Raw genomic sequence first — 14460 nt, 5'->3', positions numbered from 1 at the left:
ATTAGAAACATACTTCAGTGAACATTCTTCAAAACATTGAAAATAAATTTTTAAAGCATCGTTTAACCTTTTTTTTAAATATCCTGAGGACATCTTATTGAGTTTCGACTCAGAAACTTGTAGGTCCGAAGAGCAGGGTCTTTTTAAAAGCTGTAGTGATTGCAAATGTAGATCGTCAAAATAATAAAAAAAACTGAGAGAAAAAAAAGAAAAAAGAGAGAGTCAAATGTCTGAAGGAATTATAAATTATACTGGAGAAACTTACAGTTCAAATCAACCATCAAAAATGGAAATGATTTTTGATAAATAATTGCTTAACCTGGCACGGATTAAATGGTATCGTTTTCTTTACACCGCAAATATAATCTTTAATGCTAAGCTTAAAAATGGGTGGGGGGGGGGTTAATTAGGAGAAAGTCGGCATTAGCATAAAAAAAGAACTTGCATTCGAAAAACTAGAACGGCTTCTCAATAATTTTTTTTGTGATCGTATGGATCAAAAATCAACGATCGCCGCAGAGCCAAAAAATCAATTATTGCCGAAAAGTAAGCCTTTAGTATTTGAAAAAAAAGTAACAGACCTTTGCATTTGCTTGTGATATTCTTCTGCAATCGCCACGACGAGAACAAATTTCAGGTTCATTGCACGGGTTGATATTTTCACACCTGTTTCCTTCATAGGGCGGGAAGCACTGGCACACTCCTTGTTTATTACACCGTCCTCCATTGAAGCAATCTGCGTCCCCGTTGCACGCAACCCCCATCGGAATGCTCGACTGGTCGTTCGGGCGACAGACCGCGTGACCGGTTGTCGTGTTGAGACACGAAAACAGGTTCGGACATGTTTTCGGGTCTCGGCACGGGTCGATGTATTCACACCTGTACCCCGAAGCATAGTCGTCTTTACATTTACACTCGTAAATTCCCAGTCGGTCGTCCCGTGGAACACATAGACCATCGTTCAGGCACGGTTTTGATGCACAAGGGTCGAACTTGTCACAATCGGGACCTGAATACCCGTTAACGCATCGACATTGATACCCGTTGTCTGCTGTCGCTTCGCAAAACCCGCCATTCTGACAAGGATTCCGAACTTTGCACACATCGTAATGTTCACACCTTTCGCCGTAATAACCGAGCTGACAATCGCACGTTGCTCTTTCGTGCCCTTTGAAGGTGCAAGAACCTTGCCCGCAATAGTTTTCCTTCTTGCAAGGGTTTAGAATCTCACAGTTTTTGCCCTCAAAATTCGCGTCGCAAAGACACAAATAGTCGTTTTCCGAATTGTTATCACTCGTAATATTACGACACGCGCCACCATTTTGGCAAGGACTTTTATGACACTGGTTATAAAACTGGCAATTAGGGCCCCAAAATCCGGAGTTTTCGACGCAAGAACAGGAGTAGTTTTTGTGGCCTAAGTAGGTACATTGGGCTCCATTTTGACATGGGTTCTGGGCAATACACGCATTGAGATCTTCGCAGTTGTTTCCACTCCAACCTTCATCGCACAGACACGTGAACGGCTCTTCGCTTTTGGCGTTGTTTGTGTCTAGTTTACACTCACCGTGGTTGTTACACATGTTGTCTTTGGCACAATAGTCGCTGAAACAAAACAAAATTTTATGAGAAAGTTACAAAAATTTATAAACAAGTTTTTTAAAAGACAGTAGGAAGTTTTGAAAAAAAAAAAGAAAATTGAATATCAAAAATTAAAAATTTAAATGAAAAATTGATCACTGGAATGATTATTGAGCTGCAATTAAAATACGGTTAACTGTTTTTTAACCTTGTATAACACTCAAATAACTGAATTCACTGCCTTTTAACATTGCAAAGTAATTTTCAAATAGTTGGCTACCAACTCAATATTCAAAATTCAATATTCAAGCTAGCAATTAGAAAACGAGACGGAAACAACAAAGCTTTGAGAGAAAATGGAAATTTCAGAAAACCTTACTTCAGAAAAATAATTTCAGAAAAACTGCCAAAAAACACAACCAGCAGTGTTGAATAAATTTTTTGGGTTAACTGAACGGCCACTAGCCAATAAAAAGCCCATTGAGTCGCAAACAAAAACTGCCGAGAGAAATTGTTGCCAAACTTCTTTTGAGTAGTTAAATTTTAGGATTTTGGATCACAAACTACGTGCACTTTTTGAAAAAAAATCAAACAATCAAATTTTGCCTTTGAAACAGCACAAAATCAAAAAACTAAGCTGCTAAAACAAAAACCGAGACCATTCAGGCCGAGTAAAGCTTTTAGGCAAAAAGAAACCAAAAGAAAACCAAGGAAAGTATACAACGCTAAGGCTGATAATTATTTCGAGCTCCAGGAGTAAATCAAAACAAGTGATTGTTCGTTGAAAATTGGTGACAAAACAAGAAAATTGTCGGTTTAGTTGGGCGACGTGACAGTAATACAACAAAACATAAGCAGACAAACCAAAGACAGAAATTTCGAAATTTCCAGGAAAAAAAGTCAATTCCATACAAACTGAAAAAACCAGGTTACATTTTGACTGGTATATCATTCAATGAAAACATTGCATTGTTTAGTATTCACTGCGCTAGTAAAGAGGTGAAAACTTTAACAAAATTGCTCGTTTTAGATCAGATCAACGCACTCAAAGTTGCGAATGTCCCTTAAGTTTTGGCAAATACTGATACAATTTTCAGAAAAAAAACTATTGGTTTTGAAAAATTTTCTATTCTCAAATCCATTATGAACTGGAAAACAAAAATAAACAAAATAGGATTGGCGGTTGCTGTGCAAGTTGCACAGAATGTTCAGACCACATTCTCGGACTTTTTTCTTTTTTCCCAATTTTAGATTAGTTTCTCTGCAGTGTCCTGTGATGATAGAACTATAAGAAAGCGTAGAAAAATAGTGAATTAAGCAAAGACTACAATTGCCTCAAAAAGTACAATTGCCTCAAAAAATAAGTTGACATGAATGAAAAAAAAATTGTAAAAAAATATTTTAGTTTTTTTTCTCGCATTTTTGCACTAGAAATTTTAAATGTTTGTAAATATCTTTCTTTTTGACGGAAAAGCGCTAAATTAAATTTCCAAAACTATTTTTCTCTACATAAAACCATTTTTTTTTCTAATTTGCTAGCATTTATATAAACAAGCTTTTGCTCGATCACTTCACTCGCTCGTTATTTAACTAAAACTCAAAAGCTTGTGTTTTTCTCACCATTGGCACAACTCCATGTAATTTTAATGTTGCTCCATTTATGAGTAGCACTAAATGAATTTTACCAGAGAAGCGCTAAATGAAGCTTCGAAACTAGTTTTTTTTTGAAATAAAATCAATTTTTTGAGCCTAAAGTGCAAAACCTTTTAGCCACTTTTTGTCGACATTGGAGAAGTTTTAATTTTTTTTCTATAGCCATTTCCATAAAAAAAATCAGTAAAAAAATATATTACTCGATCACTTCTCTCAGTTTGATGATTATTTGTGGTACCTGATCTTGCGTTGAAAACAAGAAATAAAGTATTTGAAATACAACTGAGTTCAAAGTTTCTCCCCATTTTCAATGGTAAAAACAAAAGTGCAAATCTACGTCCACATCATTCTAATCAATCAGTTCAATGTAGAAGCCTGACGTTTTTGCAAATTTGAAAGCCTTCTGAGCCGGATTGATTCGGATTAACTGAGCCGGATTATCTGAGCCGGATTATAAGAATTGAAAAAATCTCGCAACATTTATTTTAAAAAACGTAATTAACAATTTTAAAACCCCATGGCCTTGAAGATATTTGGTCACAGGGGGAGACCAAGTTAACAATATCTTTCAGAGTGTACAAAAAGTTGTTAGTAATATTATCGATGTTTGCCTGGAGTAAGAAAAAAGTCGAGCTCAAACATTTCGTTATTTTCTCTTAAAATCCGAACAAAAAAACCTCGGCAAACAGATCAGTATTGCTTTTTTGTGTTTTGTCAATATTTGACGTTTTTTGAGACAAAAAAATGAAGTCACGCTTGTGAATATTTGAAGACTGATAATAGATAACACGGAAAAAAATTTACTTTTTGCCAATTAGCAGCATAGATATTAAGTTTGAAAGTTCGCATGCTGTATACGAATCTGAAGACAAAATGAGCTTGAGACCACTTTTTCTCGACTAAGTTTCATTTTTAGAATCTCATTTATGAATGAAGTGGCAACATAATGATATAAAACTTGAACATCTATGTGTCTGAGAGTCTTTTAAAGCTCTTAAATTGCACCGACAAAATTCAACTTATTTTTTAGTTACTTCCTACATCGAGACATGATTATAACAAGAAAAACCAGTTTTTAAAAAAATCTACATAACTATCATCTAAATTACATATATTTTTCATTGGGTAGCAGGGTTTAATTTAAAATCCAATATCAATAATAAATTTTTATAAACAATGTAAAATTTTTCGAAAAGCAGATTGGATGGGTTTTTGAGACTGTGTAATACATAATCCAATCTTCGCTGCAAATCGGTCTGAAAAGCAAAAACGTCTCTACAAAATAGAAATTCGCCATAAGCGTTATTTTTCGTTCCCATCACATTCCTAGCGAGCAATTGTAACAAGTAGTATTAGCGATACTGCAAAATGATACTTAAAAACTGGGCAAAAGGAAATTTTGATTCTCAATCAACCTACAAGAAGTATTTAGAAGAAAGTTTTTAAGCGATTTTCAAAAAAAAAGAAAATAAATTTGTTTGCCCTAAGAATTGTGTTTCATCCCAAATCTGCGGCAGGGTAGCCCAAATAGAACGAGAATTTTATCAACATTTTTTTCTAGATTTAAAATAGAACTAGAAGATGCATTTGAACTGATATTTACGTAGCTGAATCATTGTTTCCGCTGAAAAAAGATGTATTTTTAACTGCTTATAGCTTCGGAGACAAAAATTCTAGCCTGAAAAGTTTTTTTCCTTCTTTGAACTTTTTTCAGCATACTTTTCCTGCAATTAAAAGCCTACAAAAGCCACTAAAATGCATCCAAGGATTAAACTGAGACTCATCATTTAGTTAAAAGTGATTTCTGTACATAACATCACAATAAACATCACAATAATATTTTTTGAGATCCTCAAGCTAAAAACCGCTGATTTCAGAAAGATTTGTAGAAACTTCACGCGCAACGAGCAGCGCTGAACAATTTTTTTAAACTATACTGTTCACAATTAAGATGGCCTTCTGGCATGATAAATTCGAATTAAGAATTTTTTGTTCATGAAAAGAGTTTGTTTTCATTTCTTTCTCAGGGGTTGCTGTTCACCATTTGATTATTTTTGTACGGTTCAACAAAAACAAACAACGCAAACAACAGTTGTCCTGTCAATTGTTGACACCCGAAGTGACATTTTGAGTAACTCAACAAAAAGAAATCAGCCTTGGGTGGAAAAACAGAGAAAACGAAAAAACTATTTTTTTATTATGGGTGGCGGGGTAAAAAAATATAACACGTGGGTTATGTGCTTAGAAAATAGGAAAACCGCGAATCGAACAAACAAATAATCGGTATATACTAGATGAAAAATTGAACAAAATATTGAAAGAAAAAAAAAGAAATATTCCTTAGAAAATAGGAAAGCCGCGAATCGAACAAACAAATAATCGGTATATACTAGATGAAAAATTGAACAAAATATTGAAAGAAAAAATTATTTGCATACTATCCTTCAATCAATATTGTTGCGTTTTTACTCCAAAGGAACATCAGAGAGAAAATTGTTTCAGCCTTAAGGAAATTAGCGCATTAAAATTTCATACAACATACATTTTGCAAATAGGTTGGAATAGAAAATAAATTTTACAGGTCAGTCCTAAAGCAGACCAACTTTATGCAGCAATTTTTCCAACATCCAAAAAGACAATATTTTGAATAATTTTAAAAACTGAAATAGATTTCAAATTGAAAAGGGTGAGAATTACAAAATTAAAGGTGCGGTTATTGAAAAAACCGTTTGATTAAATTTTTGTATCTACTTAACAATCAACCCCCCCCCCTCCTGTTCAGTAAAGAGGGGCCATTATTAAGTAGATTAAGTTGGTCTTAGGGGGGGTCGATTCTTCAGTAAAGGGGGGGGGGGGGGGCGATTCTTCAGTAAAGAGGGGAGGGGGGGGGCGGCGGCGGCTATTATTGAATAGCTTCAAATTTTCAATTAATTGTATTTTTGAGATGATTTTGGTTTAAATGAATAGATAATTTATAACTTCATGCTCTTGGATTTTTTCAAAAAAGCAGCAAAACTATTTCTTAAGTTCTTGCATGTAGTCCCGTGTGTCCGTTGATGAAGATCATCAACAAAATAAACAAAAACAAAAGAACACAAAACATGCATCAGTTATTTGTAATATATTAGCAACTATGTGGTATAAATTGAAATTTTGTTTACAAATTTGGTAATCCAACAATGCTAGGGGCGGGGGAGGAAACGAGAATGAGACTAATGTTATTTGCGATTTCCGACTTTTCCCAGACTCCGATTTTCGTTTAAATCCCTGGAGTATGAAAAATACTCGGCTTGCTAACCCGATATATAGGGTTGTAATAAATACTTGCCACCAGTGGTATACACAAATGATTTTTGACGAGGGGGAAGGGGTGGGGTGTTGAAAACTTCGTTGACTTTTTCTTAGCTCAACCATTTCAAATTTAACGCATGACATTGATATAAATTATTCCATAAGATTACTTTTTTAACAACCGAGTTAGTCGCTGATTTTCAGACTATTGTTTTCTTGGCCCAAATTTATAGGACCAATTAAATTTAATGGGCGATCATGGCGTAGAAATTATTTGGTTAAAATGGGTGTTTTCCGGTTCCGGAGTTCGACTATAAGTGGAAAAAAAATCTTCAGAACCGGTTGTAGACGAATTAGAGGGTGAATTAGTGAAATAAAAAGTGTCTACCCGCCCATTACAAAACTACTACAAACGTTTTCCTGGGTTCTCGGAAGGCAAGGATTGGATTTTTTCCCTGAAAACGTCATTAAAATCGAAAAATGAATATCTGATCTAGGAAACGAATTCACTTTGACTCCATTTTTCAAAAAGTGAAATTTAAGACAAATACGGCATTTTTTAGTGAAATTCAAAGTTGTTTATAGTGTCTGAAGTCTGAACACTTTGATTAATTTATGTTTTCACACATCAAAAAAAATCCAAGACAAATACGGTGTCATTTTTTAAATTCAAAGTTATTTTGATTGTTTGAAGTCGCAATCCGATCGGATACTTTATAATCAGTCATAATTTATGTTTTGATCGTTTTAAGTACAATGGATAATTAAATTCCGGGAGAGACTATCTTCAGTTAAAAGTATATTTGCTTAAAGACATCAATGTTTCCGCCAGTAGCCCGGGATGACTTCCGCAGACGGAAAATTGCTAGTCGCCCATTCCATACATCTACTTTTCGAAAAAAAGCTGATTAGCTGTTTATACTAATAATTTCACGTGAGGTGGCAATTCGTAACAGGCGACAATTCGTAAAAGCAGATTAAGCAAGGAACACTGCTTCATGTGCAGTATTCCTCTCGTACCGGGTGAAAGCGCAGCGGAGCAAAGCGGAGTGAGCGTATTCTGCTTGCTAATGCCTTGTTACGAAATATCACTGGTTGCGAATTGTCGCTTGTTACGAATTTTTGCCCTAGCAAACTTCATACAAATTTGTAAAATCAGTTTGGTCGTTTCAAATATATAATTGATTGTTTTGTCATAAAAAATCATCTTAAAAAGGAACTTTTTGGAAAAAAATTTCACCAAATAGTTTCTGTATCAAAAGAATTCAAATCTCTTAAATCAACACTAACAAAGATGAAATTTTCCGATCACATTACTGAAAACTTATATCTAGCTTTTAAAGGCTAGTTATACAGTTTTCATTTACGGGAAGTGCAAAAATAGCGTTTTTCTGCTGGCAGCATTAAAAAAATCCAAAGCAACCACTCAAAAATACCAAAAAGCAGTATGAATTTGTATTCAAACAAAATATTCAAGCAAATCTTGAAGAGCAGTTTGAATTTGTTTATAAGCAAAAACTCTACCAAGAGAACTTCGTCAACGCAAAAATTAATTCTTTGTGTTGATGAACGTTTCTTGAGTGTCAAAAATTGTTGAATTCTGAAAAGCAGTAATAAAGTTTTTGTTTTTTCATTTGCAATTTTCTATAGGTCCCGAGCAATGATTTTTTTGCTTTCGAGATATTTAAAATCGATACAAACCAGTCGAAAAAACTCAGCCATAAATCAAAAGTTCAACAGTTTTTTGATACTGTTTGTACAAGAGATCATATTTCAGACTGGTCTCAAAGCAAGTTATATGCGAGATGTCCAATGCCTTGGTGATTCAAAGCTCTAAACAGCCAGGGTAATTGGAGCATGTGTTTGATTGAATGGCAATAGTGCAGTGATAAAAGAAAAAACTTGGTTTATACAGGAAGGCTACTTTTGTGGTTAATGGAAAAATAATACTCAAACATATAAATATATTGATAACTTTTATAGATAAGTTACGAATTTTCAACTTTTCATAAAGTTTTCCATGTCTATGGAGTTGTGAGCGAAAATGGTTTGATTGATATTTTCCATACATGTAAATTGTATGAACAACCTTCACGGTCAACTTCAGAACCAAAACTTCAAACATAATTTAAAATTTGAACACTAATATAAACAAAAATGTCCTAAATCGCATGGCATTAAATTTACATCATCAGGTTTGTTGGTCCTACTCTCACTTCGTCTTGAATTTATTCATTACGCTGGTTACTTTGATGTTAATTTATTAATGAAGCGGACAACATAATGATGTCTAATAAGCGAATTCGAAAAGCTGATGAATTGTTTTATCTGCGATTTGTTGCAGATGGAATGACTGATTATAATCGTTGATAGACAAGACATTTGATTATCCTCTATGATCAACCTTTATGTTAACCTTTTTATTAGCTTAGACACAGAACCATTAAACTCAAGAGCTTAAAACCAAAAAGATGAAAAAAAAACCTTATGGAAATTCAGCAAACACTGCTCAGCCAAAATGTTTGTTTCAAATACTTAAAGGGGAGAGATTCAAATACTTAAATCTGGACCAGTGTGTGTTTTACTTGCAAGTTTGTTTCAAAAAAATTAATGTTGTACGCTGCTGAGTGAGTTTTTGCAACAAGATTAATAATTTTAACGCTTCGACAAAATAGGCTTGAAAACTCCATAATACTAAGTTGTCAGCTAATCTGACTTCTTTCAGCCAATCAAGAGAAGTCAAACAAAAATTGCCAATCATCATGTACTATCAAAAACCAATGCTGGCGCACAGACAATTCGGCCAAAGACAATTCAGCCAATTTGAAATTCAGACAATTCAGCCGAATATATACAGACAATTCAGCCAGTTTTACAAAACGCTAGATTGGAAAGAAAAAAATCGGAGTTGAAGTTATTTCTCGGTTTAAGGTCGCCGGTGGGCGCGCTACGCGCGCGTCGTCGCTTTGCGGCGATAACCGGCTCTAAATTTCGAATAGAGTCCTACCCTCTGTTGGCAAGCTCGCAACACAGATGCGAAGCGCAGGTTTGCTACACTCGCGATACCATCATAGGTTTGCAATCATTAGGCCAAAAAATAATTGTGAAAAACCACATTTGCAACACGTTTCAAAAAACTCAACGAATAATTTGGAGAAATTGTCTGCAAAAAAATTATGAATACATTTTTAAATGTTTTTATTTCAATGTCTTTGTTTTATTCATTTTCCGAAAAAACCTATTGAATATCCCAAGATTGCTATAACTATCGATTGCGCTCAAGTTTTAAGCTTTTTTTCAGGCCATCCCAGTTTACCACGGACAAACCCCCTCACAATTACCAAAAAAAAACTATTTTAAAAATTTATAGCATTTTGTTCGGAATATGTAACTTCTTAGGATTTGGTCGCAACTATTAATTACACAGCAACCTGCTTTTCTTGATCTTTTTCAAATTTCTATAGTTTTCCTCTTTCAACAGCACAATCTAAGGCAATGTAGCTGATATAACAAAAGCCAAAAGCATTTAGGCGAAAAAAAGCAAAAAAAAAATTGGATGTGGTTAACTATTCCCCAAACCCCCCCCCCCTATTTCGATTTTCAGAAGTTCAACTTTGGCTTTCACAATTTCAATAGCTTAACACAATTTTCAGAAAAAACATTTAATTAAAAAAAAATTTATGTAGGTACTATATAAATAGTAGCTAATACAAATACGAACGCGCGAAAAAAAAACCAATTAATTTTTGACATTTTTGAAAAGCATCTTTTATACAGAAATTTATGTCAAAAATAATACATGCATAGAGGAGGAAACAGTTAACAAGGGCCAAAAGGGGGATAGTTAACAAAATCTAAAAAAAAATTAAAAAGAACATATTGAAGACAAGATCAGATTTCGTAAACTTGCTTCAATCAAAGGAAAAGCCACAGTCGACAAAAAAAAACAGAGACAAAAAAAACAAACACTAGCATAAAAAATATTGGATCAAGTTGACATCCTCCCCCCGCCCCCCAAATAGACCAAGTTAAGATCCTCCACTCCAGCGTTCATTTTAATTTAAATCTACTTAGCGCTGCATGTCATGTAAAATGCTCTATTCTGATTGGCCTCGAACTCAGAACCAAGTTAACATCCTCCCCCCAACCCCCTAAACGGATTTTTTTTTGAGGGGGGGAGGGGGAGGATGTTAACTTGGTCCAAAATATTTAAAGCAGGAAGAAAATTGTGTGATGGACTTTTCTCGCTGAACTATTATTCCTTCGACAAATACAAACTTTTGGAATGATTTTGAAAAAAATCAAGAATTTCATCAATGCAAGGATCAATTCAAAGATTTCGACGACAAACAAACAAATAGACTAGCCGGAATGCATAAAACTTTAAACATTTTTAGGATTTGTTCGTTACAAACATTACGATGACAACTTCGAAAAACAAACCCGTCAGCATAAATTGAATGATCACCACAGAAGAGAAGCAATTTTCGATTTGGATGTGTTGCTTTTCCACACAAATTAGTTACTATTTAGATACATTGAAAGAGGATGAAAAAAATCTACAGAAATAAATTAACAATAATTTCAAAATGAAAAACTGTAGTTATACGAAGATTTTAATCGAGGCATGCCGACGACAGAATTTTAACTTCAACTCACTAACTATTTCATAAAAAGGTTGAAAAATGCTTGATAGTGTAATTTTTTGACGATACAGCCAAGGGTGGGAAATTTTGTATGGCCATGATATGGGCAATTCTTTTTTCCTTATGGTTATGACGAAGTCGTTTTCAATCAGTTATGGCTATAAAGCAATTTAAAAATAGAAGATGTAGGAGAATTGTGATGGAAAATCAATTATACAAGAAATTAAGTCTGTTTAATCTGTTTTTTTTTTGGTCCTGTTAATTTTTCCCTCCCTCCCTTATGGTACCTAGTAAAAAATTGGCTCGACTATAAATAACTAACTCAACGGTTAAGCATACCAGAATTATGTCCTTTGCAAGGAAATTTAAAATAGAGGGCGGGAATAAATAGAAAAATCTCTTTTTTTTCAACTGAGTTTTGCATAAAAAGTAGACATTCCCCAAAAACAGTTGTTCACATCACAGAAAAAACACATATAGGCTTCAAAATTGAGTGGTTATATCGACTTTCTGTAATCATTTAAGTATGCCGTGCTTTTGCCGAATTACTTATAGGTTGTTTTTTTTTCAGAAATAGCTGTTGTTTTAATGGAACTAAAACCATAGTTGTTCACCAGTCAATTATTGCCATAGCAAAAATGCTTGCAATCCACAAAGTATTATCGGATTATGGTCCTAATGGAAATCGTACTCTATTGGTTCGACACCCTAGAAGCAATTTATTAAAATGGCAAAAACTTTTGTCGACACATATTTGTGGATCGCTTATAAAAAAGAAAAAACTTTTGTCGACACATATTTGTGGATCGTTTATAAAAAAGAAAAAACTTTTGTCGACACATATTTGTGGATCGTTTATCAAAAAGCGAAAATTGTGACTGCCGTGATTTAGTGATGTAGTTATCGAAATTTGTCAGAATTTGCTAGAAAATATAATTAAAGTGTTGGATATGATACTGCTTAGACGAGTGCGGATTTTGCACGAGGCATCAACTTATGCATGTGCTCTGCAACATTTCAACTGAAAGCTCGAAAACAAGTCTTCAATGCAAATAAATGCCAACTAAATAAATCTCATAAAGTATAAACGATCTTTCCCGCACCGAAGTTTCTCCGATTATTATATATTATCTGGCGATTTTGTGGTCGAACCAAAAATTATTCTTTTAATAATCAATTATCTGGTGATTTTGTGGTAGCAGAGTAAAATAATCGATTATATGGAGAAAACAATCCATTAAAAAGCTTTATTTTTATTTCGATTATATTGGAATTATAATAGATTATAATAGATTATAATTTATACAAAATTGATTTAAAAATTCGATCAAAAAAAACACAAAAATGTGCGACGTCAACTTTTTCAAATTCTTAGTTGCCTGAGCATGAAAACATGAGATTTTTAGGAACAAAACAAGCTTTTAAGTAGTTTTCGAACTGAATTTCAAGTTTTGTTACGTGTCTTGTTCATACATCATTCTGTGCATTTCGAGACCTCACTCTATCCCATCAGAACTCGAAATAATAAATTTGATTTGAATGAGCGGAATTGCATATTTTCGAGCTCAAATCTGGTTTATATTGACAATTTTCTGGAATCTTTACAATTGTTTTTGCACAAAATCTGATTTACAATGATGATTTTCTACATTTTTGTTGCATATTTTTGAGCTCAAAATGTGATTTATATTGACCCAATTAATCATTTGTTTTATAAATTTTTGCCCAAGATCTAATTTACAATAATGATTTACTATGATTTCATTTCTATTTTTGAGCTCAAATCTAGTTTATATTGACAATGTTCTTGAATTTTTACATATGTTTTTGCACAAAATCTGATTTACAATGATGATATTTTGTATTTTTGTTGCAAATTTTTTGTGCCGAAAATCTTGTTTATATTGATTATTTTCATGGTTTGTGTCGTTTGGTTTGAATTGAACTTTTGCTTTGAGTTTTCAAATAGCATGCTTTTAAGAAGAGAAAAATCAATTTTTCTGACAATGTAATCAAATTTTTTGACAACATAATCGATTATATTACAATTTTATGGCAATAACAATAGTTTTTGTTGCGGTTTTATGGCGAAAACAATAGATTTTATTGCAATTTTATGGCAAAAACAAAAGATTTTATTGCAATTTTATGGCAAAAGCAATCGATTTTATTGCGATTTCTTGGCGATTTCAGGGCAAAAAAAAATAGATTTTATTGAGATTATGTGGAGATAAAAATTTATTTTAGTGGAAATACAAGGCAATATATTCTTGATGAAAATAATCTATTTTCTTTCTATTATAATAGAAAGTGTTGCTTAAATTGGTTACACATAATCGATTATAAGGGCAATATTTTCTGAATATAATCTATTTTTATCCGAGAAACTTCGGTGCGGGTTACTAACATGCTCACCGGATTCGGAAAATGAAACAATTGAATTTGCTTTTCCAAAAAAAAGAATTAGATCTAATCATTACTCATAAAAATCCCAATCTTGGGGCCAGTTTTTGACATAGAAGCCTTTTTGACATCTTTGACATCAGTTTTTGACATCTTGGGGTCAGTTTTTAATTTTCTTCAAAAATCTAAGTGTCAAAGAGACCAGTTTTCAAAAATAACTTGTTGATCTATTATTCGAGTCAGAAGTAAGAGATGGATCAAGGAAGACAAGAGGTATAAGTATGATCTTAAGTATCAATTGAAATTGTGAAAAAAAATAAGTATCAATTGGACTTGTGAATCACGTGAAAAAAATATTTAATAACAAATTTTCGGCCACAAAGAGTTGTTTACTGCACACTCTATAATGTTTACTGCATTTAATAATCTATTATAATCTCTCTTTTTGAAATCAAATATAATCAAATATAAAACATTATAATCGATCAAAAACGATTAATTTTATCCGAACTTCTAATTAGTTTGTTTTGCAGAAAAAATCCATTATAATTGAATATAATTGTTTATAATTCGATGTGTTTGCCCATTTTGTCTTCGACTTTGCACATATATTGCTAATATTTCATACTTTTCTTAGACGTTGGTTTTTGCAAAAATGGGGAAAAAATTTTTAACAGTTTTCAAATCAATTCAAATTTTTAACGTTTTTTTTTCGTTTCTTCTTGATTATAATTGTTTCATGATGTACGTTTTAAATTTTTCAAACACCAGAATACCAGCACACTGCTTTACTTTCATGATTCACATAGAAGAGTTATATTTCACTTACAGCAGGATTCTTTCAACTAATATAAAGGGATCTCTATGAAACTTTTGTTTCGTGGAA

The 14460-nt window shown here is 33.0% G+C and overlaps 1 protein-coding gene across 1 annotated transcript in view; it reads right to left on the bottom strand.

The window, feature by feature from the left end:
* The window catches only part of LOC134853453 (uncharacterized), a 216532-nt gene that overhangs the window by 40662 nt on the left and 161410 nt on the right, over nt 1–14460 (bottom strand). The window contains exon 10 of the mRNA XM_063869452.1: nt 582–1605. Coding sequence (XP_063725522.1) covers nt 582–1605 — 1024 coding nt within the window. The remainder of the gene's footprint in view (nt 1–581; nt 1606–14460) is intronic.

This window comes from Symsagittifera roscoffensis, chromosome 8 (assembly GCF_963678635.1).
Source record: "Symsagittifera roscoffensis chromosome 8, txSymRosc1.1, whole genome shotgun sequence".
NCBI lineage: Eukaryota > Metazoa > Xenacoelomorpha > Acoela > Convolutidae > Symsagittifera > Symsagittifera roscoffensis.
The sequence above is the reverse complement of the archived record's forward strand: the minus strand, read 5'-3'. Positions and strand labels throughout refer to the sequence as shown.